Source organism: Lithobates pipiens, unplaced genomic scaffold (genome assembly GCF_037356315.1).
Source record: "Lithobates pipiens isolate NorthernLeopardFrog02 unplaced genomic scaffold, aLitPip1_a1.2 Scaffold_16, whole genome shotgun sequence".
NCBI classification, from domain to species: domain Eukaryota; kingdom Metazoa; phylum Chordata; class Amphibia; order Anura; family Ranidae; genus Lithobates; species Lithobates pipiens.
Genome location: NW_027507748.1, coordinates 601,735,210 through 601,761,350, shown reverse-complemented (window position 1 = coordinate 601,761,350; position 26,141 = coordinate 601,735,210). Strand labels below are relative to the sequence as shown.

The 26,141-nt window shown below is 44.7% G+C and overlaps 1 protein-coding gene across 1 annotated transcript in view; it reads left to right on the top strand.

Annotated features, from left to right (window-relative positions):
• The first annotated feature begins 4,088 nt into the window (after positions 1-4,088).
• Positions 4,089-26,141, top strand: part of CPAP (centrosome assembly and centriole elongation protein) — a 95,894-nt gene continuing 73,841 nt past the window's right edge. The window contains exons 1-2 of the mRNA XM_077483980.1: positions 4,089-4,236; positions 12,105-12,583. Of these exons, the coding sequence (XP_077340106.1) occupies positions 12,176-12,583 (408 nt within the window). The 5' untranslated portion in view covers positions 4,089-4,236; positions 12,105-12,175. The remainder of the gene's footprint in view (positions 4,237-12,104; positions 12,584-26,141) is intronic.

Genomic DNA, 26,141 nt, shown 5'->3' with positions numbered 1-26,141 from the left:
GCAAATAGGGCGCCAGGTGGCCCTCTTCTCTATCCCTGCGTTCCAGCGGCCAGAAATGACATTGTGCGCCGTCCTGCCCCTTTCCCGAAGGATGTGGCCGAAGGCTCTCCTGGCCACCAGAATGATGGCGGCCACCTACTCCCGTGATGCAGCGCGCGCTGCACGCGGGAAAGACAAAACTCTGCGGCTGCCAGCTCTACAAAAGAAAGCAGGGGAGAGGACAACCAGGCGTACTGGCTCTCCACGAGCACTGAAGGGGGAAAGAGAGAGCCTATGGCACCACCCCCACTGGGAGGCAGATGGGAGGACCAGCCCCAGAGAAAGAAATAAAAAAAAAAAAAAAAAACAGGTGAGAACCTACACTCTCCCAGGACCAGCCTAAGAGATCATGGCTCCCACCGAAGGTGTTCTTCCCAGTTGGAGGAAACACAAAAAACTGAGGAGGCTCCGTGGAGTCTTTCCTTTAAAAGCTCTGATGGAGGAGGTGTTTCCTTTTGGGAGGTGGAGCCATGATCTCTCGGGTGGCTGTCCTTAAAGTCGTTTTGGAAAAACAGATTATAGGCATTCTCTTAGTGCATTAAAAGGAATTGTATAGTCTCAAGGTTTTTCACCTTAATGCATAATTAAGGTGAAAAATCTTCTTTGCGCCCCCTTTTTTCTTACCTGAACCTGATCATTCCAGCGACGAGCCCAAGCCCAGTCACTGTCTCGGATCCTCATTGGAAAGATTGATAGCAGCAGGAGCCATTGGCTCTCACTGCTGTCAGTCAAACCCAGTGACACAGGAGCGGGGTCGAGTGCTGCTGTCTGTGTCAATAGACACCCACACTGGTGCCCCTGCGGAAATAAGCTCTACAGAGAGGGGGGGGGCAATGAGGAGGAGGAGCGCTGCTGGGGGACCTGAGAAAAGTAGGATTGGGGCCAATCCGTGCAAAACCCTTGCACAGAGAAGGCCAGCATCACATTTTTTATTACCAAAAAAATGTCTTCTTCTTTAGTTAGTTATACATTAAAGTGATTTTAAAGGTTCATTTTTTTGTTATTGTTTTAGATAACAGTGCAGAGGGATCAGAAGACCGATCGGGTTTTTTATTGCTGTCTGTGTCCTCATTAAGGAGATTCACACCCATCTCTATTTGTCCTGGAGACCATTATCAACGAACCTATCACATTTTAAGAGGCCACCAGAAGATGACTAAGGCTGCTTTCACACTGCAGCGGGAGCGGCGTCGGCGGTAAAGTGCCGCTATTTTTAGCGGCGCTTTACCGTCGTTTTAGCGGCGGTGTGCGGGCGATAGCGGGGTGGTTTTAACCCCCGCTAGCGGCCGAAAAGGGGTTAAACCCGCCCGAAAAGCGCCGATGCAGAGGCGCTTTGCCGGCGGTATTGCCGTGGTGTCCCATTGATTTCAATGGGTAGGAGCGGTTTAGGAGCGGTGAACACACCGCTCCTTCACCGCTGCAAAGATGCGGCTAGCAGGACTTTTTTCACCGTCCTGCCAGCGCATCGCTCCAGTGTGAAAGCTCTCCGGCTTTCACACTGGAGTTAAAGGGGCCGTTTTTTTTTCAGGCGTTACACAGGCGCTATTTTTAGCGCTGTAACGCCTGAATACCGCCTCAGTGTGAAAGCAGCCTTAAAGGGGAAATCTTTCCAAAAGGACACTTGTTCTGGTGACCTACAGAGAGTTCCCCTACTTTGGAGGGAGTTTCTCTCACTTCCTGTTGTGGGTTTGGGATAAGTGAAGGGAAAGCTCCCAGAAGGGACACAGATGGAAAAACTGACAGTCTACATTCATAAAATGCATGCAGCCATGAATACAGTAGGTAATCGTCAGCTGTGAGAACAGTCACAAATAACTGCAGCCGCCAATAGCCTGTCATTGCACTGCATGGGCGCAGCCACCCGCACACAGCTGTCACTCTTAGCCCCAGGAATCCATAGATTCTTGCTGCTGGGATTTGCAGTGAAGCTAAACAGCCATGCAAATACAGACTTATGATTTCTATCAGAACTAGAGTGATTGTGTCAGGGATAATGGGCCAACATTACTGTATGCGGGGGTGCAAAGCAGGTAGAGACTGACCCCACAAGACGTGCAGCTCTAATTACAACCAACGGAGGTTCTAACAATGAAAGTGTTTTGTTACATTTTTGTGACATTTAAAAAAAAAACACCTGCTGATTTTACCAGAAAACTTGTGTACAGATTCTTCCCCATGCTCTCTGCCTGTGCTAACACATCAGTTATGCTGTTTTGTGTTTGCTCTGAGGACTACAGAACCACTCCCTTCTATATTATAGACAATAGAATGGTTGGGTTATGTGGTCCTGATACAGAAGGGTGAGCAAGTGTTGTCATCCTAGAACTAGAAGTGTAATACTGGCAGAATCACCAGCTGCACAGAAAACAAATGCAGACACAACTAAAGACTGGTAAACTGCAATATCACATGTTTAGGTTTAGGCATCATTCATCCAGCCTGGCATGTCCCAATACTACCTGACCCGTGGCTCTTCCATGTCCCCACAATGCACCGCTTGCCTCTCTAGAACTACAAGTCCCAGCAGTCCTCACAAGTCACCTCCTCTCTCCATAGAACTACAAGTCCCAGCTGTCCTCACAAGTCACCTCCTCTCTCTATAGAACTACAAGTCCCAGCTGTCCTCACAAGTCACCTCCTCCCTCCGTAGAACTACAAGTCCCAGCTGTCCTGACAAGTTATCTCCTCCCTCCGTAGAACTACAAGTCCCAGCTGTCATCACAAATCACTTCCTCCCTCCGTAGAACTACAAGTCATCTCCTCCCTATGTAGAACTACAAGTCCCAGCTGTCCTGACAAGTCATCTCCTCCCTCTATAGAACTACAAGTACCAGCTGTCCTCACAAGTCACCTGCTCCCTCTATAGAACTACAAGTCCCAGCTGTCCTCACAAGTCACCTCCTCCCTCTATAGAACTACAAGTCCCAGCTGTCCTCACAAGTCACCTCCTCCCTCTATAGAACTACAAGTCCCAGCTGTCCTCACAAGTCACCTCCTCCCTCTATAGAACTACAAGTCCCAGCTGTCCTCACAAGTCACCTCCTCCCTCTATAGAACTACAAGTCCCAGCTGTCCTCACAAGTCACCTCCTCCCTCCATAGAACTACAAGTCCCAGCTGTCCTGACAAGTTATCTCCTCCCTCCGTAGAACTACAAGTCCCAGCTGTCATCACAAATCACTTCCTCCCTCCGTAGAACTACAAGTCCCAGCTGTCCTCACAAGTCACTTCCTCCCTCCGTAGAACTACAAGTCATCTCCTCCCTATGTAGAACTACAAGTCCCAGCTGTCCTGACAAGTCATCTCCTCTCTCTGTAGAACTACAAGTCCCAGCTGTCCTCACAAGTCACTTCCTCCCTCCGTAGAACTACAAGTCATCTCCTCCCTATGTAGAACTACAAGTCCCAGCTGTCCTGACAAGTCATCTCCTCTCTCTGTAGAACTACAAGTCCCAGCTGTCCTCACAAGTCACTTCCTCCCTCCGTAGAACTACAAATCCCAGCTGTCCTCACAAGTCACTTCCTCCCTCCGTAGAACTACAAGTCCCAGCTGCCCTGACAAGTAACCTGCTCTCTCTATAGAACTACAAGTCCCAGCTGTCCTCACAAGTCACCTCCTCCTTCTGCAGAACTACAAATCACAGCTATCATCACAATTCAATTCCTCTCTCTGTAGAGCTTCAAGTCCCAGCTGTCTTCACAAGTCTCAGCACACTACACTCGCATTTCAGTATAAAGAGACGCTGGTGAGAAAGGCCTGAAGCCAGGTAGACATGGTCCTCCTGGGCAGCCCTGTTGGTGAGTTCAGGGCCTGGTCTTGTACCTGAGCAGTGTATATGGGACTCTATATGCAGACAGGTAACCCCAGCACCTGTACACTACTGATAAGAACAGAGCGCCACAGCTCCTCTACTCCCGCCGCTTCCCAGCATCCTTTGTGATAGCCAACGTACTTTCCGCAGTGGCTGTCGGGAGATGTAGTCCCTTCCCCTCACACTATTGGTTGTCTTCCTGCAGACTAGCAGCTGCTCTGGACTGCCTTCCCGTCATCCCTCGCGGCGTGCTGGTTGGACAGGCTTTGTTTGCATTGGGTTGGGTGAGCGGAGCCGGGTATTTAATATTTGTTTGAGTCTCCTGGCACCTGGGTGACTGCAGGTAGTGCATGTGAGGAGAAGGAGGACGCCTGTGTGGGGACTGCAGTAAGTTCTCTTCTATCTCTATGGGGGGTGTGCAGAATGCTGCATTCTTACTAAGGAACTCTTGTTTGTGTGCAGGAAATAGGAGTGCACGGAGCCTCTGAGTGTATATGCCTTACACCGATCAGCCATAGCATTGTGCCCACTGACAGGGAAAGAGGAGTATTTATCTCATGGCAATGGCATCCCAAACTGAGTGGGATATATTAGACAGGGAGTGAACATGTTGTCCCTGAAGGTGAACAAAATGGGGAAGTGTAAGGAATAAGGATTTGAGTGACTGTGACAAGGGACAGATTTTAATGGATAGGCGATTGGGTCAGAACAACTCCAAGTCGACATCTCTTGTGGGATGTTGTCGGTCTACAGAGATCAGAATCTACCAGAAGTGGTCCAAAGAAGGAAACTGGAGAAAATCATGGACTGACAAGGATCATCGCTGCCCCTGGGAAGCAAACACTGCCCTGTCTTGTCTGATCCAATAGAAGAGTTACTGTAGCTTAAAGTGGTTGTAAACCTGTTACAACCACTTTTACCTACAGGTAAGCCTTAATCTAGGCTTACCTGTTAGGTGCTTGAAATATCTCCCAAACCTCTACGGTATAGGAGATATTTACAAAAAAGGCGATCACCGATGTCTACGGTGCATGCGCACTTTAGACTCCTTTAGAAATGGTGAGCATGCAGTTTCTAAAGGAGATTATACCGTGACTGGCGGCTCCTGTGCGCATGCCAATCACACCGCTGGAGCATTGATACCCGGAAGGAAGATGGAAGCTTCATGGAAGAGGAGACAGTGGTGACATCGCAGGCTTTAGTTTCAGGTAAGTGACACGAAACGGGCTACTATGTGATGCATAGTAGCTCATTATGCTTTACCTTTGCAGGGAAACAAAGCGGAAGTAAAATCCAAAGGCAAACTTTTTTGATTGTTTTGGATAGAGTGGAGAGGGATTAGAACATCTGTCAGTTGTTATCGCTGTCTGTGCCCCTCCTAGGGAGATTCACCCTCTCATTGAAAGTAAAAGAAAATCCAAAATTTTTGGTTATCCCCAGAAATGTAATAGAGGGGACATCTTCCCTCCAATGGGAACACTAGTTCTGATGACCGGAGGGGGAGTGTCAAGGAATTCCCTTGATTTGTAGGAATTTCCTCTCACTTCCTGTTTGGCTATGGGACAGGAAGTGATGGGAAATCTCCGCAATGGGACACATATGACAAAAATCTGATGGGTTATAACCCTCCCTTACTGTATCCAGAATGGGGAGGAGGGGAACAGTTTTGCCTATAGTTCTACTTTATATTGCTGAAAATGTTGATGCCGGTTATAATAGGCCGCACGCTGGTCCGGGTGCCCATGCTGACCTGAGTCCACAGCTAAAAGCGCCTACAATGATCACTGGACCAAGGAGCAATTGAGGAACACAACGAGTTTGAGATCTCGACTTAGCCTCCAGATCTCAATTCAATCGAGCATCTGTGGGACATGCTGAACAAACAATTATGAATCATGGAGGCCTAATCTTGCAACTTACAAGACTTAAAGGATAAGTTCACCTTTTAACAAAAAATAATAAATGCACTTTTTTTTTTTCAGGTTAAAAAAAAATTGCATTTATTACCTTTTTTGATTCTGGAGCCTAAAGGTTTGCCCCAGCGATCAGCAGATCCCCTGCAGACCTGTCCATGTATTTGGGTGCCCATACATTGTGCGGGCAAGCAGATACAATCTTACAGTAAGACTCAAAGAACACTGTGGAGCACCGTGTTAATTCATCGAAGACTACAAGCCAACAGCCACAAAGGATGTTGGAAACTTTTTTGTTTTTTATTGTGACAGATGGGGGGGCAGTCAGTTGGTTACATGTGTCTGATCCAATAGAAGAGCTACTGTAGCTTAAAGTGGTTGTACAACCACTTATCCTTTAACTACCGGGCACTTTCAACCCTTTTTCTTCCCAAGCTAATTTGCAGCTTTCAGCGCTGTCGCAATTTAAATGACAATTCTGCGGTCATGCAACACTGTACCCATATGGAGTTTTTAGCATTTATTTCATAGAACTAGAGCTTTCATTAAGTGGTATTTAAATCTAAAATTTTAATTGCCACTGAGTTTTTTTTTTTTTTGTTAAACAAAAAAAACACATTAAAAATTGTTTGCTATAAAATTTTGCAGACAGGTTATTTTTCTCCTTCACTGATGGGCACTGATGAGGCTTCACTGATTGTGGGACTGCAGTGATGTCTCTTTAACACAATCTGGTTATGCTGATAACCGGCTTGTGTTTACATTGTGATCAGCTGTCATTGGACACAGCTGATCACATGGTAAAGGGCTGCTGTGATTTGCTCTTTACCCCAATCTGTGATCAGCTGAGTCCACCATGCAAGAACATCCTCCCGTGATATGACGGCCTCCCGGAAAAGTAAGACCGTGCTATAGCCATCATTCTGCTATAGTGCGAGCGGGAAGTGGTTAAAGGATCTGTTGCTGAAAACTGCTGTCCATGCTCCAATGGGTTATGGTAGGTGGTCATTATGTTATGGCTGGTCAGTGTATTTATTAGTTATGTAGCTGTAAAATATGTGTGTGTGTTTGTGTATCTTGTAGAGGTTCACTCCAAGCACTGTACATAGGGAGGTGTGTTCCTAGGGGTTACCTCTTCCTAAAGCCAAATTTTACACGCCTGGTGAGAGAGAGTCTTCCACTTCGTCGCACCTTGGAGAAATTTCTCCTCATTTCCTGCATTGTCTCTGGGACAAGAAAGTGAAGGGCGATTTCCCCTCCCAGCCCTTTTGGAACAGTTACCACAAGAATATATATATATTTTTTTAAATGTCAATGTTTTTTTTTTTTACCCTTTGCCTTCTATATCTAATAACTAGAACAACAGGTTTGGGTTTGGTTTTACATACTGCGTACTTTATAACAGTTTTCTGCAATTTGTTCAAATGCAGTTAAATGTATCAGTATGAAGTTTGTGCAGTTTTTATTTTATTAAGTAAAATATATTTATATGTAAAGTCCAGGCAGTTAGCAGTTGCAGCACAATTTTATTCTTTAGTCTGTCTTCACAGGTTTAGTAACAGCAACAGCCCAATCTGAAACTGTTGCTTTTGCTTTATATTCTATGAAGATTAAACAAGGCTAGGTTCACACTAGTGCAGATGCGCAAAACTACTCAATGCTGCAGCACCATGCAGTTTCCTGTTGCAGGCTTGGGGGCGCGTTTCGTACAAAGGGTCAGAGATCTTTTCTGTGGGTGTCCTGCAGGTACAGCACCCTATTCAATGAAGCTCAGCACACAGGACCCTCGATAGTGTGAACCCAGACGGTTCAAAATCACATGACAAGTTGCACCCCACAGCTGGCAATGGAACATCACTAATCTGCGGCTTTGAAATTGGGCTCAAGTAGCACAATTTCAAAGCCACGTTCAGTGTGAAGGGGGGCTCACAGCTTTTCTCGTTCTTTTTTTAGCACAGAGGAACCCTTGAAATAACTTTCTGGTCTCGGGGAACCCCTGCACAAAATGTACTATATCTATAACTCATGATACAGTTGTGCTTGTAAATTTACATACCCTGGCAGAATTTAGGATTTCTTGGCCATTGAAAAATGAAAGATAACACAAACTTTTCTTTCAATCATGGTTAGTGTTTGGCTGAAGCCATTTATATCAATCAACTGTGTTTACTCTGTTTAAATCATAAAAACAAAAGAAACTACCCAAATGTCCCTGATCAAAAGTTTACATACCCTGGTCATTTTGGATGGCTATTAAAGGTAACCATCCTTACCTGTGATCTGTTTGCTGTATTTAGTGTGTGTGTGTATGTATAAAATGTCAATGAGTTTCTGGACTCCTGACAGACCCTTGCATCTTTCATCCAGTGCTGCACTGACTTTTCTTGATTCTGAGTCATGGGGAAAGCAAAAGAATTGTCAAGGGATCTGTGGGAAAAAGTTAGTTGAACTGTGTAAAACGGGGAAAGGGATATAAAAAGATATCCAAGGAATTGAGAACGACAATCTGAAGTGTTCAAACTCTAATCAAGCAGTGGAAAATGAGGGGTTCTGTTGAAACCAAACAGATGGTCAGGTAGACCAACTAAAATTTCAGCCACAACTGCCAGCAAAAATGTTCGGGATGCAAAGAAAAACCCACAGATAACTTCAGGTGAAATACAGGACTCTCTTAAAACATGTGGCGTGGCTGTTTCAAGAGGCACTTGAAGAAAGATGAGCTGCATGATCGAATCGCCATAAGAAAGCCAATGCCAAAATCCTACACCGCCGCCGCTGGGACAAAAATATGAACGGTCCAAATGACAGATTTTCAAACTTTTTATTTTTAGGCTAGTGTTTGGCCAGGATTAGTGTCAGTAGGGACAATTCACTTGAAGCCCTTTTCACACTTGTGCGACTTGTTGTACCCCGTGATTTTCAATGAGTACCATTCATATCTGTGCGACTTGTCCCCTGCACTACTTTGGTCGGACTTTGATGCGACCCGAGGTCCATAGACCTCAAGATTACACAGCCATTGCTTCAAGTCGCGTCAAAGTTGGATAAATTTCAGGCTGAACAAGTGTGAAAGGGGCCTAAAGGTTATTGCATGTGTTATGATGATCACGTGACCACTTTCCGATCATGAAAATATCAATTCACTATTGCTCATATGCAGTATTTAGAGTGAACACTAAAAATGCTTGTTAAATACTGCATAAAAATGCATTACAGTAAATTCCCAGAACAAAATAAATAAATGCATGCTGTACTGGTCCAAACTTGCGATAACTATGATAATGATCAGATCCTGGGTTTGAGGTAAGTGGTTTTAAAAAAAAGGCAGGAAAGTACAAGCTGGAGCAGGTGTCAGCTGGATTCTACTCAGTTGTCTCTGGAGGCTGGCAGATGACATAGCACAGAGGATGGAGCCTTTTGAATCCAGTCTTCTGGAATTTAAAGTAATGCAGAAGAGGAGGAGAAGATCTCGAGCGGTCCTTTTTAAAGGAAATTGCTGGATAAATTCACAAATGCTGTAACCCTGAAGAAGTTTCGCTTATCCAAGGCACTAATCATGGAGCTGTATACCCAACGCATAGGGTACCTTGATGCCAGCCATGATTAACCACTTCATTACCCTCATATTGTCATATGACGTCCGCAGGTGGGATCTCCCATCCTGGGTGGACGTCATGACATCCTCGGCTTCTCGGCCACATAGGGGGTGCTCGCGTGTTGTCACTCAGGAGCCGATGCGTGTGAATGGTGGCCGCGATGTCCACCGAGCACCTGCGATTGCTGGTGACAGAGCAGGAACGTGGATCCGCGTCCTGTCTGGTGAAAAGATACATATCGTGTGTTCCTAGTATATAGGAACACCGATCAGTCTCCACTAGTCCCCCACTGGCCCCCTAGTGTTAACTTCTTCCCTGCCAGTAACATTTACACAGTAATCAGTGCATATTTATAACACCGATCACTGTATAAATGTCAATGGTCCCAAAATGGTTTCAAAAAGTGTCCGATCTGTCCGTTGCAATGTCACAATAAAAATCGCAGATCAACGCCATTACTAGTAAAAACACTATAAACAAAAAAGAGCACCCATTTTAAAAAAAACACCACACACACACACAATATTTTTTTACTTTTTGCTATAATAAATATCCCAATTTAAAAAGCAAAACAAAAAAAAAACATTTTCCTGTTTAGACGGATATGTATTCTTCTACATATTTTTGTTAAAAAAAAGTCGCAACAAGCATATATTGATTCGTTTGTGCAAAATTTATAGCGCCTACAAAATAGGGGGTAGATTTATGGCATTTTTATTATTATTATTATTATTATTACAAAATTTTTTTTTTTTTTTTATTTTTTTTTTTACTAGTAATGGCGGTGATCTGTGATTTTTTTTTTTTTTTTTTTTTTTTTTTTTTTTATTGTGACATTGCGGCAGACAGATCGGATACTTTTGACACTATTTTGGAACCATTGACATTTTATACAGCGATCAGTGTTATAAATATGCACTGATTACTGTGTAAATGTCACTGGCAGGGAAAAAAAACACTAGGGGGCAATCAAGGGGTTAAACGTGTTACCTAGGGAGTGATGCTAACTGTGGTGGGATGGGACTGACTTGGGGATGAGACCGATTGGTGTTCTCCTCTCCCCTGACAGGACGTGATCTGTGTGTTTACACACACAGGTCCATGTTCCTGCTCTGTGAAGAGAAATCGCAGGTGCCCCCTATACCACTGTGAAGCCAAAGACACCATATGATGCCCGCCCAGGATGGGAGATCCCACCTGCGGATGTCACATGACTAAGTGGGTAATGAAGTGGTAAAAAAACACTTCCCTTGGCACTGAGCTAGATTAAACCTTGATCTAGGTTTTTTTAAATCTTTTCTCTTCTCCTCTCTCCTTCGTCTCTTTCTTCTTCCCCTCCCAGCAGAAAGGTAGATAAGCAAATATGCGGCCCCACTGAAAAAAGCTTGGCTGCATATTTCTGAGGTCGGTGTCAAGGAGTTAATATTCAAAGCAGGATTCCCCTTGCATCCAGGTCTCCGTGTTTTATTTTGCAAAGAAATCACTTTGAAAAGCACCCCCTAGCATTTCTGGCCATCTTGTGTAAGGGCAGATGATTCGTGTAGCATTTACCTACTGGAATCTATTTGCCCTTAGCTCAGGCATGTAGGCAGCAGCGTGTGCTAAGAAGAGAAAATCCCTCCTCCCATCCCGAAGACTCCTGGGATCTGACATAATTTGTCTAGACCTGAAAACCATAATGTAACTGAAGAAATAAAGTTTAAAAAAAAAAAAAAAAGTTTTTAAAACAATTACATATGATATAATTTCCTATCTATTTACTAAGCATAAGGATTAAAAAATAGTAATTGGAAGAGTGAACTTCCACTTTGCCTATAAATCTATTCTCCTGTGAATATGCACTTGAATACATACCTCTGTGTATACCGCTGAACACTGTTCTGACCCTGAGAAATACCCTTCTAAAGTCTTCAAAGGGAACTGACACAGTGTTGATTTCCTGGTCCCCCCACAGCAGCCAGTGGTTTCTCCTCTTGTGCTTCATGACACAGTAGTGATTTGGAGGTTACCGGGAGGTACTATTGAGCACTGCAGGGGACGAGGTTTCTGTCAGCTCAGACATTTCTTTGCATTAGAGCATTGTGAGAGGTAAGTATTCAGTTCACCTTACAGGTACAGCTTTTATGGGCAGTTTTAACTTTGAGAAAGGGTATACCTAGTGGCCGCTGACTTTTTAAATGTACCTGATTTGTGACTTGCTGTTAAAGTGGTTATAAACCTAGAAGATTTATTTATTTTTTATCTTAATGCATTCTATGCATGAAGGTAAACGGAATGTTCTCTTTGCCGCACCCCTCAGCCCTCCCTTGAGCAATATTGTGATCCAATACATGAGAACAGCAGCTCTCCATCCTCTCCGCACCCCCCCCCCCCCCCCCCCCCCCGGCTTCTGCTGCTGTCAGTCACAGCATGTGAAGGGGAGAGCAGGAGGCTGGGCCGAGCCAGACTTTGTGTGTCAATGGAGACACAGAGCGTGGCTTGGGAGTGAGCTCACACAAGTGCCCTCATACCAAGTGGTTTGCTATGGGGACCACTCCGCAGGGTGGAGGAGCCAGGAGTGCTGTTGGTTGACTCAAGAAAAGGAGGATCGGGGGCTGTACAGATCAGTTATGTATAATTAATTACGTTAAAAAAATAAAAATATTTGCAATCACTTTTAGGCTTTTATAAAGAATTTAGCATCAACACAATTGGATTGCCAAGACTAATTTTTTATTTTTTTTTCTAAATCCTATTTATTTTTCAGATTTTAATGCTATGGTAATAAAAATGTTATCGTTACTACAATTTCTATAAAACATCGGCAAATTCTAGAATATGCCAGAAATGATTTCTTCTCCAGAATTTGGCAGTGAACTTAATTTTATGACACAGTACATACCCACCATTGCACGTTCTGGTGTCATCGTAAATGCTTCTTTCCCAAATTTGGAACAAGATGGTGGCCTGCCTCGTAGACCTTCCAGCGCGTTATCAGGACTGCGTGTGCCAACGCCATTTGCAGGAAGTTCCAGCCTGCCATGTGAAGACTCTCCGAAACAACGAAATGCCGGTTATAAACAACCAGAACTACGAACAGACACTAGAGGACATATGTCCGTATATAAAGACCTTGTTTATGAAAGGGAAGGGATCAGAAGCAGGCCGCAAAGTAGAACAATGTTTCGTGAGGATGAGGTCCTAAGAGAAGAACTGGATGACCCATTGTTAAGAAAACTCGAGCAGGTAACTTTACATCTCCAGAATGTATAGTATTATTTATGTATACGTGAAGAAAAAAATGTGACGTGGGTAAGAACACTAAAGTTGACCATACACTTTATGTTTTTGTACAATCTCCTTTAGATTGGCCAACAGCTATGGTAGCATGTGGACCCTGCCTGATTGAATATGAATTGGTCAGATGTTGAAGGCAGATTGAATGGAAAATGATGAGATTAAAAAATACCAAATGTTATAAGCTTACACTTATAGCAAAATCCCAAATGAGAATCCTTAGTAAAGTAAGGGGAATGACATGGTGCTAATAATAATGACTGCCAATGTGTTACATGATCTGCCTTGTGTGGTTGTGATGAGAGAGGTGTTCTGAAAGAACAAGGGGTTCTGCCTAATACAATTATGCCTTATTACGAAGGTAAGCAGAATACACCTAATTGTTTGCTGAAAAGTGTTGCACCCTCTGTAATAAACTGGGTGTCCAAAAAGAGTGTATACATTTAAATAATAATGTACGGTAAAGTGTTTAGTGATGATATATATGGGAGTGTGAATCTAGTGCCGTGTGATAATTCATCTGGCCAAGACTGAATGTTTGTTTGACCCTCTGCGACAAGTACATAGGCATGTGATCATAAACAAACTGGCATAACGGAATGTGAAAATAAAACAATAATTAATAAATTGGTGCCCCTCTGTTTTGAACAGAGGTGTACCGTGAAAAACAAATCAAACAATTTATACTTAAAATTAGTCCATAAGATCAAAAAAGCAGATGAATAAAGTGACTTGTGCTTGATCAGAGAAAATACTGTATATCCTTTTAAGTGATAGTGGTGCTGGTGATGTTATCCGTGCTGATATGATTTCACTCACCAGAAGTTCATTCAGCTGCTTTTTTGATCTTATGGACTAATTTTAAATATAAATTGTTTGATTTGTTTTTCACGGTACACCTCTGTTCAGAGGGGCACTAATTTATTTACTACTAATTTTATTATGGTTTTATTTTCACATTCTCTTATGCCGGTTTGTTTATGATCACATGCCTATGTACTTGTCGCAGAGAGTCAAACACACATTCTGTCTTGGCTAGATGAATTATTATCGCATGGCACTAGAAGATTCACACACCCACATATATTGTCACTAAACATTTTACCATGTATTCTTTAAATGTATACACTCTTTTTGGACACAAGTTTATTACAGAGGGTGCAACACATTTCAGCAAGCAATTGGGTGTATTCTGCTTACCTTCATAATAAGGTCTAATTGTATTAGGCAGAACCCCTTGCTCTTTCAGAACACCTCTCTCATCACAACCACACATAAGGCAGATCATATAACACATTGGCAGTCATTTATTATTATTATTATCGCCATGTCATTCCCCTTACTTTTCTAAGGATTCTCATTCGGGATTCTGCTATAAGCTTACACTTATAACACTTGGTATTTTTTTGAATCTCATAATATTCCATTCATTCCTACTAAAGGAGGTATAGCGCCAGACCTACATTACTTTATTAATTTCTTTGCTCCACCTTTTGGAGTCAGCAATTTCCCCCTTTTTTTTGTTTTTTTTTTTTTGTTTTTATATATCGTTCATATTTATTTCACCCTGGTCTCCTGTTCTGTACATTCTGTGGCGCAGTATCACACCCTTTTTTTTTTTTTTTTTTTTATTTTTTTTTTTTTTTCATTGCTTGCTCCCGAGCCACTGCATGAAGGTAAAAAGGTACGGTAAACTGCATGAAGGTAAAAAGGTACGGTAAACTGCATGAAGGTAAAAAGCCTTCAGCCTTTACTGCTACTTTAAGGTAGGCCATTGCATAGGTTTAGGTAACTCTAAAGGAGGTTTTGCAAATATTATGTAATCAAATAGAAAGGTGCTTGGCCAACTTGACTGTCAATAAAAAGTTCAGTGATTTGTAATAAATACACAAGGTTACAGGTCAGATTTCCGTAATTTATAAGGATCATGGAATGCTTCGATGAGTCTTATTTTAGTTTGTATTTCAATGGCACAATTTTTGTTATCAGACAATTTAAGTTCTGCTATGTAAAACTTAAAGAGGAAGTAAACCCTTCCAAACAACTTGGACCTACAGGTAAGCCTAGATTAAGGCTTACCTGTAGGTCCAAGCAATATCTCCTAAACCTATATGGTTTAGGAGATATTTGCCCGAAAATGGGCACCGCCGTAGACAGCGGCGCGCAGGCGCACTAAATGCGGCAAATCCATGAATGGATTTGCCAAATTTGTCGACTCCCGTGCGCATGCGCGGGAGTGACGTCATCGCGGCTTCGCCGAGTGGCAGCGGCGGAGCTGCGAGACGCGACTCCCGTGCGCATGCGCGGGAGTGACGTCATCGCGGCTTCGCCGCTGTGATTCGTCGGAGCTGCGAGACGCCACCAGCAACATGGATGCGGCGGACTACAGGGATCAGCGGCGACTTCGCTGGCTCCTGTGTCAGGTAAGTGACACATAATGAGCTACTATGCGATGCATAGTAGTCCATTATGCTTTACCTTTGCAGGGAAAAAAAAGAGGAAGTAAACCCATCAGGGTTTACTTCCTCTTTAATAAGTGCCTATACTGTTTATAATTTGTTAATACACTGTTTCACCCTGCTCTGCACATGCTCAGTTGCTCTCCATTTTTATAGCCACTGCCGAGTTGTAGAGGCTGATCTGCTGGCAACCTTTAAAGAATAAGTTCACCTTTTCATAACATGTTACACCCATATTCAGGGTGCAACATATAACATGTTACAAACAGACCGATCCCAACTGTGACAGCTAGCGGGGTTCTTCTCCCTCCCTGTGGGCTGTTGCAATTAAAAATAATTAAAAAAACGTGGCTGAGCGGGGCTCTGCCCACCCGGCTTGGAAACCTAAAAGGTTGGGCAGCCTTTGCAGCTGTCAGCGTGTAGTTTTCAATCTGCGGGATGTACGGGCAAGCGGACACACTGGCTCTGCTGGAGACCTGGATGGCACCAGCAAAATGCGCATTTATTTTATTAATTAACTTATCCTTTAGGCCTTGTTCACACCATGGTGCAGAGGCATACGTTCTGCAAGGGCACAAAAAAAAACAATTGTTCTCTATGTGCCCTGTTCACACCACAACACTGGTATCCTGTGAAGATTTTTTTTTTTTTTTTTGCGCACTAATCTGCAAGATGTTTGCCGTTTTCTGCAAAGGAAATAAACCGACATGACATCAACATTAGTGTCAACAGGGCACATAACTGTCAGCGTGCATGAAAACTGATTAAACTGATGTCTCTAAGTGAAATCTGTGCAGTTTTTCATGTACACATGGTGTAAACCAGCCCTAAGACCCCTTTCACACTGGGGCTATTCGTGCGTTTAAGCGCCGCTTTTGGCCACTAGCAGGGTGCTTTTAACCCCCGCTAGTGGCCAAAGAAGGGGTTAAAAATGCCCGTGTTGTGGCTCTTCTGAAGCGCTGTCTATTCATTGCAATGGGCAGGAGCATTTTGGGAGCACTGTATACAGTGCTCCCAAACCTCCCCAAAGATGCTGCTTGCAGGACTTTTTCTAACGTCCTGCAAGTGCACTGCTTGGGTGTGAAAGAACTTGGGATTTCACATTTGGGCGGCATGGATGGCAGTTTCCTGGCGCTATTTGTAGCGCTAAAATGCCTGAAAACTGCCTCAGTGTGAAAGGGGTCCAAGTGCTAGTTCACACCAGATGTGAAAGGGGTCCAAGTGCTAGTTCACACCAGATGCAGTTCCGTATGCTTTTTCTCTTATATTCACCAACTGACACATCTCCTCTCTTAGCTATTGGGTTGTTACGCCACCTTTAGGAGAAGACTAGGCATAACATGTTATGAAAAACATAGAACTCTTAGTTCCGCCAAGGGGCGGCCCCTTAGTTAACCCCCCCTCAGCCTGCCATGCAGCTTCAGTTTTATTTTGATAGTGAAGGAGAAGGACCTAGGAACCCTGCGGGCCCATCGGTCCGGGTTTTTTTTTTTTCTGCTGAAGCTTTGTTTTTTGCGCAAGACTAAAGATCCTGTGATCTATCAACAACCGGCTGGGTGACAGGCTGGACACCCTTATCCTTGTAGTCTCCCCAACCTGGCCAGCGAGCGTGTGCAGACCAGAGCTATGCGCTGGGTCGGGCTCGACGCACCTCAGCTACAGAGGTAGTCGGTGAGCTTTAATGCTCCGGGGCACACATATGACCGGGCTACTGATGTCTGCATCGCAGTGTGCTGTGGCCAGCAGCCACCCCGTACTGATCGGAGAGTGGGTCTGTGATGGAATGTCTCCCAGCTCTGCAGGACTGGTAAGTACAGCTCTCCCTGCCTTGGTGGGGCTGGGCATTCCCTGGGAGGTCGATTCGCGGGTCCCTTACCCCCCTCTTCTCTCCCTGTCCCTATCTTCCCTCCCTCCCCCACCCCACCCTCCCTGTGGGGGATGCTGCATGTGGCTGCTGAGCGGTGTGTGTGTCATGTGCAGGGGCTCTCACCTGGGGGAGCTGCTCTGGCTGGCTGAGCCATGATGTGTGATTTTTCTCTCCCTGGGGGTGTCTGATGAGGCTGTGTTTGTGATCCCTGCAGCACTGTTCACCACCATTCTCTGTCACTGTCCCTCATGGTATTTCAGTGTTCAGCGGCCATCTTAGGTGAGGGCAAGGAGCAGCATGTAGCTTGGCGGCCATTTTCCCTGTTTTTTTGTCCTTTATACTGGATGCTTGGTGGCCATTTTCTTGAAGCCCGAGCAAATTTTTTGGTCAGTCTCTAGGAGCAGCATGGTGTTTCTTTCCCCGAAATCCAGGCAATTGCAACCGGTTCGCCTGCAGAATGTCCAGTGCCCCTGGATGCTTTGTCCGTGGTCCTCAATTAGTTCGTTGCCAAGATGGAGGCGGTGCGGGGGCGCAAAGGTGCTAAAAAGCGGCCCCTCCCCCACCCTCTGGGGAGAGATCTGACGCAGACTCGGGCCTTGCTGAGGCTGATGACCCCTGCTTTCTCGTTTCAGATGACGCTGACCAGGACTGTTCTGACAGTGAGGAGGAGTCTGGGTCCGTGCGCGACAAATCGATTGTTGGCGCACTTATCACAGCTGTGCATGATACCCTGGAGATTCAGGATACAGCAGATCCCTTTGCTGATGTAGCGGTCCCTTTTGAGTCCAGTAAGCTAGCCCGTTCACCTAAGGTGTTCCCGTATCTGACTTATTTTGATAAGTTCATTTACATTAGGAATGGGGTTGACTGCAACGGACCTTTTCAATCCCCATGGTGGTGCGTTACCCCTTTGAGGAGAGCCTTCTCAAAAAATGGTTGGCTCCTCCGGTCGTGGACACCCCCCCCCCCCCCAGTATCCAGGTTAAATAAAGTAACCATGATCCCGGTAGAGTGGACTCCTGCATTTAAGGACCCCACGGACAGGAAGGCCGAGGCAGTGGCTCGTTCCTTGTTTACGATTGTGGGGGCAGCCGTGCGGCCAGTACTGGCATCTGCACTTGTGTCACAGACACTAACTGAGTGGGCAAAACTGTTGCACCGCAAACTGGGAGAACAGGCTTCTCCTGTCTGCGTGGAACTAGCAGACCAAATAGTGCAAGGCTTTAAGTATTTTTGTGACACGCCTCTAGATACTCTTCCCCTGTTGTCCAGGGCTTCGGTGTCTGCAGTGATGCTGAGGCGCCTGATTTGGTTAAAATGCTGGTCTGCTGACCAGGCATCCAAAAAAGCCCTGACTGATCTTCCCTTCCTTGGCGACCGCCTCTTTGGATGACATTAATAAAAATGCCACAGGTGGTAAGAGTACTCTACTCCCACAGGCCAGGAAGGCTAAGGAGCCCCGCCGTAGGCAAGGGCCCTCATTTTCCACTCGCAAACTGTTTTTTCGTCTGCCTGGAGCTTCGACCAAACGTCCCCAGCCCGACAGGACGACCACTGAAGGACCAAAGCGTCCCTGGAACTGCGAGCAAAAGTGCTACCGCATGAAGGTTTTCCCCCACCCGCAACACAGGTGGGGGGGTCACCTTCATTAGTTTGCAGCCTGGTGGACCTCTCAGCTGTCCGACCAATGGGTTTGCGATCTGATTTCCTCCGGCTATAAGATAGAGTTCCTCTCTTGGATGCAAAACGGATTCTTCCCCTACAGCATATCCGTACACCAGGCTCACCGGGAGGCCCTCTTGGGGGCGGTAAGGGACCTGCTGAGTCGTGGGGTGATAGTACCTGTTCCGGAATCGGAAAGTTTGTAGTCCCCAAGAAGGAAGGGGTACGTCCAATCTTGGATCTAAAAGCCCTCAATTACTTTGTAAAAGTACAGAGGTTCAAAATGGAATCGGTTCGCTCAGTAGTCGCTGCACTCTATCAAGGGGACTCACTGGCGTCCTTAGACATCCAGGATGCGTACCTGCATATAGCCATATGCCTCCGGCATCAGAAGTTTCTGCGATTTGCAGTCGGGGAAGCCCACTACCAGTTTGTGGCTCTCCCTTTTGGTTTAGCATCAGCCCCCCCGATTCTTTACCAATGTATTGGCTCCTGTTTTGGCATTGCTACGGCAATGTGGGATCGCGATCATGGGATACCTAGACGTTCTCCTCCTGAGAGCATCTTCCACCTCAGAGTTAGAGGAGGATGTGGCGACCCTGCAGGAATTTGGGTGGCTGTTGAACCTAAAAAAAGTCAGTGATCGTATTGACGTGTTTGGAGGCTTGCTGCTGGACTCCATGGAAGCGAGAGTGTTTCTCTCTTCAGACAAGCTGCTGATGAACCACAAGTGGTCGTCGCTATGCTTCTGCATGTGAGTCCTGGGACTCATGGTGGCCACCTTCAAGCCAGTACTATATGCCCAGTTCCACACCAGAGTCCTGCAGAAGGAGATTTTGACAAAATGGGACAAATCTCAGTTGTCCCTGGATCGACAGATTCAGGTGAGCCAGTTAGTCAGGGATTCCCTGATCTGGTGGCTGAGGCCCCCCCGGTACTTCAGTCCGGGAAGTTGTTCCTACCCTTGAAATGGATTGTGATCACAATGGACACCAACCTATCCAGCTGGGGTGGAGTAATGGGTGTTCAGTCGACCCAGAGCCTCTGGTCGGTGGAGGAATCCAAGTTGCTGATCCACCTGCTAGAACTGAGAGCGATCAGGCTATGCCTCACCGCATGGTCGATAAGACTTTGAGGGTGCCCGATCAGGATCCAGTCAGACAACGCCGCATCTGTCGCTCAAGTGTGTAAAGCGGCGACCTGGTCTAAATTCTACAAGGTAGATGTCAGTGCATCGGCTGATGCCTGTTTTGGCCGCAAAGTTTTGCAGGCGGCTGTATAATTGCAATTGCATATACAATTTTTCCTTTTTTCCTGTGGGGGTTTTTTTTTTTTTATTTTTTTTTTTAAGTGTCTCTGTTGAGGAGCACCCTGTGTTTGTGGTGTTTTTTCCACACACTGTCATTTTTGTGAGTAAAGTTTATACTAGTTCCCACTTGCCATGGTGGATGAAGTTTTTATGCTGTTTTCCCACCCTTGTTTTGGCACTGCTTGGGGACATCCCAATGGCTAAGAGAGGGGCTGTGTCAGTTGGTGAATTGCAGAGAAAAGGATTTTACGGTGAGTACAAAAAAATCTTTTTTTTTTTTTTTCTGCACTAAGAATGCATGCAGCGTTTCCCATGTATTCCAATGGCTCTAGTTCACACCAGTGCAGTCAGTTTCGGGTGCAGAAAAAAATTAGAGCGTACTGCGTAGAACTACGTGTGATGTGCACTGTAAGCAAAAACTTTGTTATGTGAACTGGCCCTAAAAATGAATGCACAGTGTTTTCCATGTATTCCAATGGCTCTAGTTAACACCAGTGCAGTCAGTTCTGGACAGTTTCTGCACCGGAAACTGACTGCACTAGTGTGGGCTAGAGCCATTGAAATGCATAGAAAACACTGTGCATGCATTTTTAGTGCAGAAAAAAGCGCACAGAACTGCATCTGGTGTGAACTGGACCTTTAGGCTGGGTTCACACTGCTGCGGGGGGGAGATCCGGATGTGATTCGCACCTGCACTAGAGTGCAAATCACATCCGATCTCCGTAGCGATGCGAGTTCAGCCATACAGATAGTATGGCTGAATTCGCATCGCTCCCGCAGCAAACTCGCACGGGACCCTTTTTTTGGTCTGTAACAGAATCGGATCGCATGGGGGTTCACACCATGCGATCCGATTCCTGTGCGAGTCTGCAGATCGCACTGCGATATGCGGACGGATCTGGGGGTGTCATTAACATATCATTGACACTCCCAGCCGTCCGCATAGGGCAGTGTGAACTGCCGGCGGGAGGTGTGCGATGAGGGAAAACGCAGCGGATTCGCGGCGTTCCCGCATCGCTGTGGTGTGAACCCGGCCTTAAAGTGGAATTAAACCCTCCAATCCTTTACAGCCAAGGAAGGTGCTTCTCTTTGATCTGTAACGGTGCTGCACATGTGATCAGTTATGACACCAGGTGCTTGATGGTTTGACAGTTTGGTTGAGGACAAAAGCATGTGTGACAATTGGCAATCCCAGTATTCCAGGAATGTAACAGTTTTTTTTTTTTTTTTTTTTTTTTTTTTTAAACTGTAAAATCAAACTGTAAATGGGTTAAGTTCAACTTGATGATGATTTACTGCTGGGACTCTGGGCATCAACATTGGCGGCCTTCGGAAAGAAGAAACGGGAGCAATGCTGGAGGCAATTTACACCAAGCACAAATTTTGATAGCATAATTATTAGTGTGGAATGTATGCTCCTTGCCAAAGAACATGTTTGTTTTTTTTTTGTTTTGTTTTTTATGAAGTTGTTATGGGTAAAGTTCCGTTAAAAAAAAAAAAAAAAAAAAAAAAAACACTAATTAAGACCTATATCGGGACTGTTGCAGTTACAGCCAGGGTGGATAAAAATGTTTTTTTTTCCCCCTTTTTTTTAAATCAAATTTTAGTTTAACCAGTTGCCGACCGCCGCACGACGATGTACGTCGACAGAATGGCACGGGCAGGCATATGGGCGTACCTGTACATCCCTGCCTTCCCGCGGGTGGGGGGCCCGATCGGACCCACTCCCCCCCCCCCCCCGGTGCCAGCGGCGGTCGGAATCCGTTCAGGAGCGATCCGGGATGAGGGGGCGGCCATTCGTTCATGGCCACCCCCTCGCGATCGCTCCTGACGAATGGAAGTGCAGCGTGACATCACTTCCTCTCCTGTAATGTAAACACAGGCAGAGGAAGTGATGTAATCTCTCCTCCGTGTCGGTATTTTTCGTTCCGGCACCGAGGAGAGAGGATCGGTGAGTTGCACCAACACTACACAATACAGTAGAACATGCCAGGCACACTCTCGCCCCCCGATCACCCCCCCAATCACCCCTGCACCCCCAGTCACAGTGACACCAATTGCATTTTTTTTTTTTTTTACATTGGTGTCATTTGTGACTGTAATAACTGTTAGGGCAGTTAGGGTTAGCCCCCTTTAGTTCTAGGGTACCTCCCCAATAAAGGTTTAAACCCGTGATCACCTCCCGTTGCCAGTGTCACTAAGGCTGGGTTCACATTGCAGCGGTTTATGAGAACGGATGTGATTCGCACCGCACTGCAGTGCAAATCACATCCGATCTCTGTGCGATTCGAGTTCAGCCATACAGATAGTATGGCTGAATTCGCATCGCACCCGCCGCAAACTCGCACGGGACCCCTTTTTTGGTCCGCAGCAGAATCGGATCGCATGGGTGTTCACACCATGCGATCCGATTCCTGTCCGAGTTTGCAGATCGCACTGCGATATGCAAACTGATCTGGGGGTGTCATTAACATTTCACTGACACTCCCAGCAGTTCGCATAGGGCAGTGTGATGCGGGAACCCGCCGCGGATTCGTGGCGTTCCCGCATCGCTCCAGTGTGAACCCAGCCTAATAAGCGATCGTTTTTCTGATCGCTGTATTGGTGACGCTAGTTAGGCAGATAGGTATTTAGGTTCGCCGCAGCTTTTTATAGCGCCAGGGACCCCCATATACTACCGCATAAAGCCCCCTGATTGCCCCCTAGTTAACCCTTTCACCAGTGATCACCATATAACTGTTACAGGTGACGCTGGTTGGTTAGTTATTTTTTTATAGTTTCAGGGCACCCGCCATTTATTACCTAATAAAGGTTTAACCCCCTGATCACCTGGCGGGTGATATAAGTTTGAGGGTCAGATAAGGTCTGCGTCGCCCCAGGCAGCGTCAGGTTAGTGCCAGTACCGCTAACACCCACGCGCAAAGCATACACCTCCCTTAGTAATATAGTATCTGATCAGATCTATATTAGCGTCACCAGCAGTTTAGGTTTCCCAAAACGCATTGTTAGCGGGATCAGCCCAGATACCTGCTAGCACCTGCGTTTAGCCCCTCCGCCAAGCCCAGCCCAGCCCACCCAAGTGCAGTATCGTTTGATCACTGTCACTTACAAAACACAACACACATAACTGCAGCGTTCGCAGAGTCAGGCCTGATCCCTGCGATCGCTAACAGTTTTTTTTGTAGCGTTTTGATACAGTCGCTGACAGCCTAGGTGCTTTTTTTTACCTGTGGGTCTCACTAGTGTACCCCTAAATTTAGGGGTGTCTACTTTCCAAAATGGGGTCATTCGGGGGGGGGGGGGGGTTTGTGCCATCTTGGCATTTTATGGCCTTCAAAACTGCGATAGGTAGTGAGGAGTAAAATCAAAAATTTACACCCTTAGAAATCCTGAAGGCAGTGCTTGGTTTTCGGGGCCCCGTACGCGGCTAGGCTCCCAAAAAAATCCCACAAATGTGGTATCCCCGTACTCAGGAGAAGTAGCAGAATTTTATTTTGGGGTGTCATTTCACATATGCCCATGGCATGTGTGAGCAATATATCATTTAGTGACAACTTTGTGGAAAAAAAAAATATTCCCGCAACTTGTGGCAAAATAAAAAATATTCAATGGACTTAAAATGCCTCTCAGCAAATAGCTTGGGGTGTCTACCTTCTAAAATGGGGTCATTTGTGGGTGTTTTGTGCCATCTTGGCATTTTATGGCCTTCAAAACTGTGATAGGTAGTGAGGAGTGAAATTACATGCCCTTAGAAATCCTGAAGGCGGTGCTTGGTTTTCGGGGCCCCGTACGCGGCTAGGCTTCCAAAAAGTCGACCACATGTGGTATCCCCGTACTCAGGAGAAGCAGCAGAATGTATTTTGGGGTACAATTCCACATATAACCATAGCATGTGTGAGCAATATATAATTTAGTGACAACTTTGTGTAAAAAAAAAATTTTTTTGTCATTATTCAATCGCTTGAGGCAAAAAAATAAAATATTCAATGGGCTCAACATGCCTCTTATCAATTTCCTTAGGGTGTCTACTTTCCAAAATGGGGTCATTTGGGGGGGTTTTGTACTGCCCTGCCATTTTAGCACCTCAAGAAATTAGATAGGCAGTCATAAACTAAAAGCTGCGTAAATTCCAGAAAACGTACCTTAGTTTGTAGATGTGACAACTTTTGCGCAAACCAATAAATATACAGTTATTGACTTTTTTTTTTTTTTTTACCAAAGACATGTGGCTGAATACATTTTGGCCTAAATGTATGACTAAAATGGATTTTATTGGATTTTTCTAATAACAAAAAGTAGAAAATATCTTTTTTTTTTTTTTTTCAAAATTTGCGGTCTTTTTACGTTTATATCGCAAAAAATAAAAATCGCAGAGTCAGTCAAATACCTTTAAAAGAAAGCTCTATTTGTGGGAAAAAAAGGACACAAATTTTGTTTGGGTACAACATTGCATGACCGCACAATTACCAGTTAAAGCAGCGCAGTGCCAAATTGTAAAAAGACCTCTGGTCATTGACCAGCAAAATGGTCCGGTCTGAAAGTGGTTAATAAAATGATTGTAAAAATCTATCTAAAGTTAGTTTTCGATTTAAGATACATTAATAATTTAGTTTATTCAGCATGAAATTAAGCTTGGTTAGGTAGCATGAGGCTAATATTCTGCAATATTTACATTGTTGGTAAAACTCATTCAATGAATCCAAGCTCTGCAAGCAGAGATAAAATGCACTGTATTGATGCATTCACACAATTTCACAGTAACATGAGATAAAACGAAGTTCAGGAATATTCCTTTATCTCATTGTTTTGTAAATCTATGTACACCACAAACTGTATAATTGAATCAGTTCTGATATCACTGTTTTACTAACCTGACCGTTAATTATTCTAAATAGGAAACCTTCATTTTGTTTGCGAATATTAACCATTTCAGCCCTGGAAGAATTTGCCCCCTACCTGACCAGAGCACTTTTTGCGATTCAGCGCTGCGTTGCTTTAACTGACATTTGTGACACACACACACACACACACACCCCTTTCTTTTGGTGGTATTTGATCACCTCCTGCGGTTTTTATTTTTTGCGCTATAAACAAAAATATAAATAAAAAATAAAAAAATAGCAATAAACAATTTTGAAAACGCATTATCTTTTACTTTCTGCTATAATAAATATCCCCAAAAATTTTTTATAAAAAAACGTTATTTTTTTTCCCCTCAGTTTAGGCCGATTTGTATTCTTCTACATATTTGTAGTATAAGTGTTTTGGTTTGCGCAAACATTATAGTGTCTACAAAATGGGGGTTAGTTTTTTTTTTTTTTTTTTTTTTTATGGTGTGTGTGTGTGTGTGTATATGTATATATGTATATATATATATATATATATATATATATATATATATATATATATATATATATATATATATATATATATATATATATATATATATATATATATATATGTATGTATGTATGTATGTATGTGTGTGTGTGTGTGTGTGTGTGTGTGTGTGTGTGTATATATATATATATAATTTTTTTTTTTTTTTTTTTTTTTTTTTTTACTAGTAATTGTGGCGATCAGCGTAATTTTAATAAATTTTTTTTTATTTTTTTTATTTTATTTTTTATATTGTGACTGCAACATTATGGCAGACACATTGGACACTTTTTGGGACCATTCACATTTATACAGTGAGCAGTGTGATTGAAAATGCATTGATTACTGTGTAAATATGACTGGCAGTGAATGAGTTAACCACTAGGTGGTGCTATAGGGCTTAAGTGTGTCCTAGGGAGTGATTCTAACTGGGGAGGGTCATGTCCGATTACAGGTAGTGGTGATCAGTGACAGTTTCATTAGGCAGAACGAGGTGATGCTTGTTTACATTTAGCATTTCCCCGTTCTTCCTCACCATGAGACGATGGTATGCCCGCGGACATCGTCTGTGGGACCCGCGGGCACGCACCACCGGTGGCAAGGTACGTTAATCTGCCTGCACGTGCCCTTCTGCCACAGTATATCTGCGTGAGGCGGTTGGGAAGTGGTTAAAGATTCTAACCACCAACAAGAATAAGTCCTTACATTTTAACCACTTGCCGACCGCCGCACGACGATATACGTCGGCAGAATGGCACGGGCAGGCATATGGGCGTATATATAAGTCCCTGCCTGCCCGCGGGTGGGGGGCCCGATCGGGCCCCCCCCCGG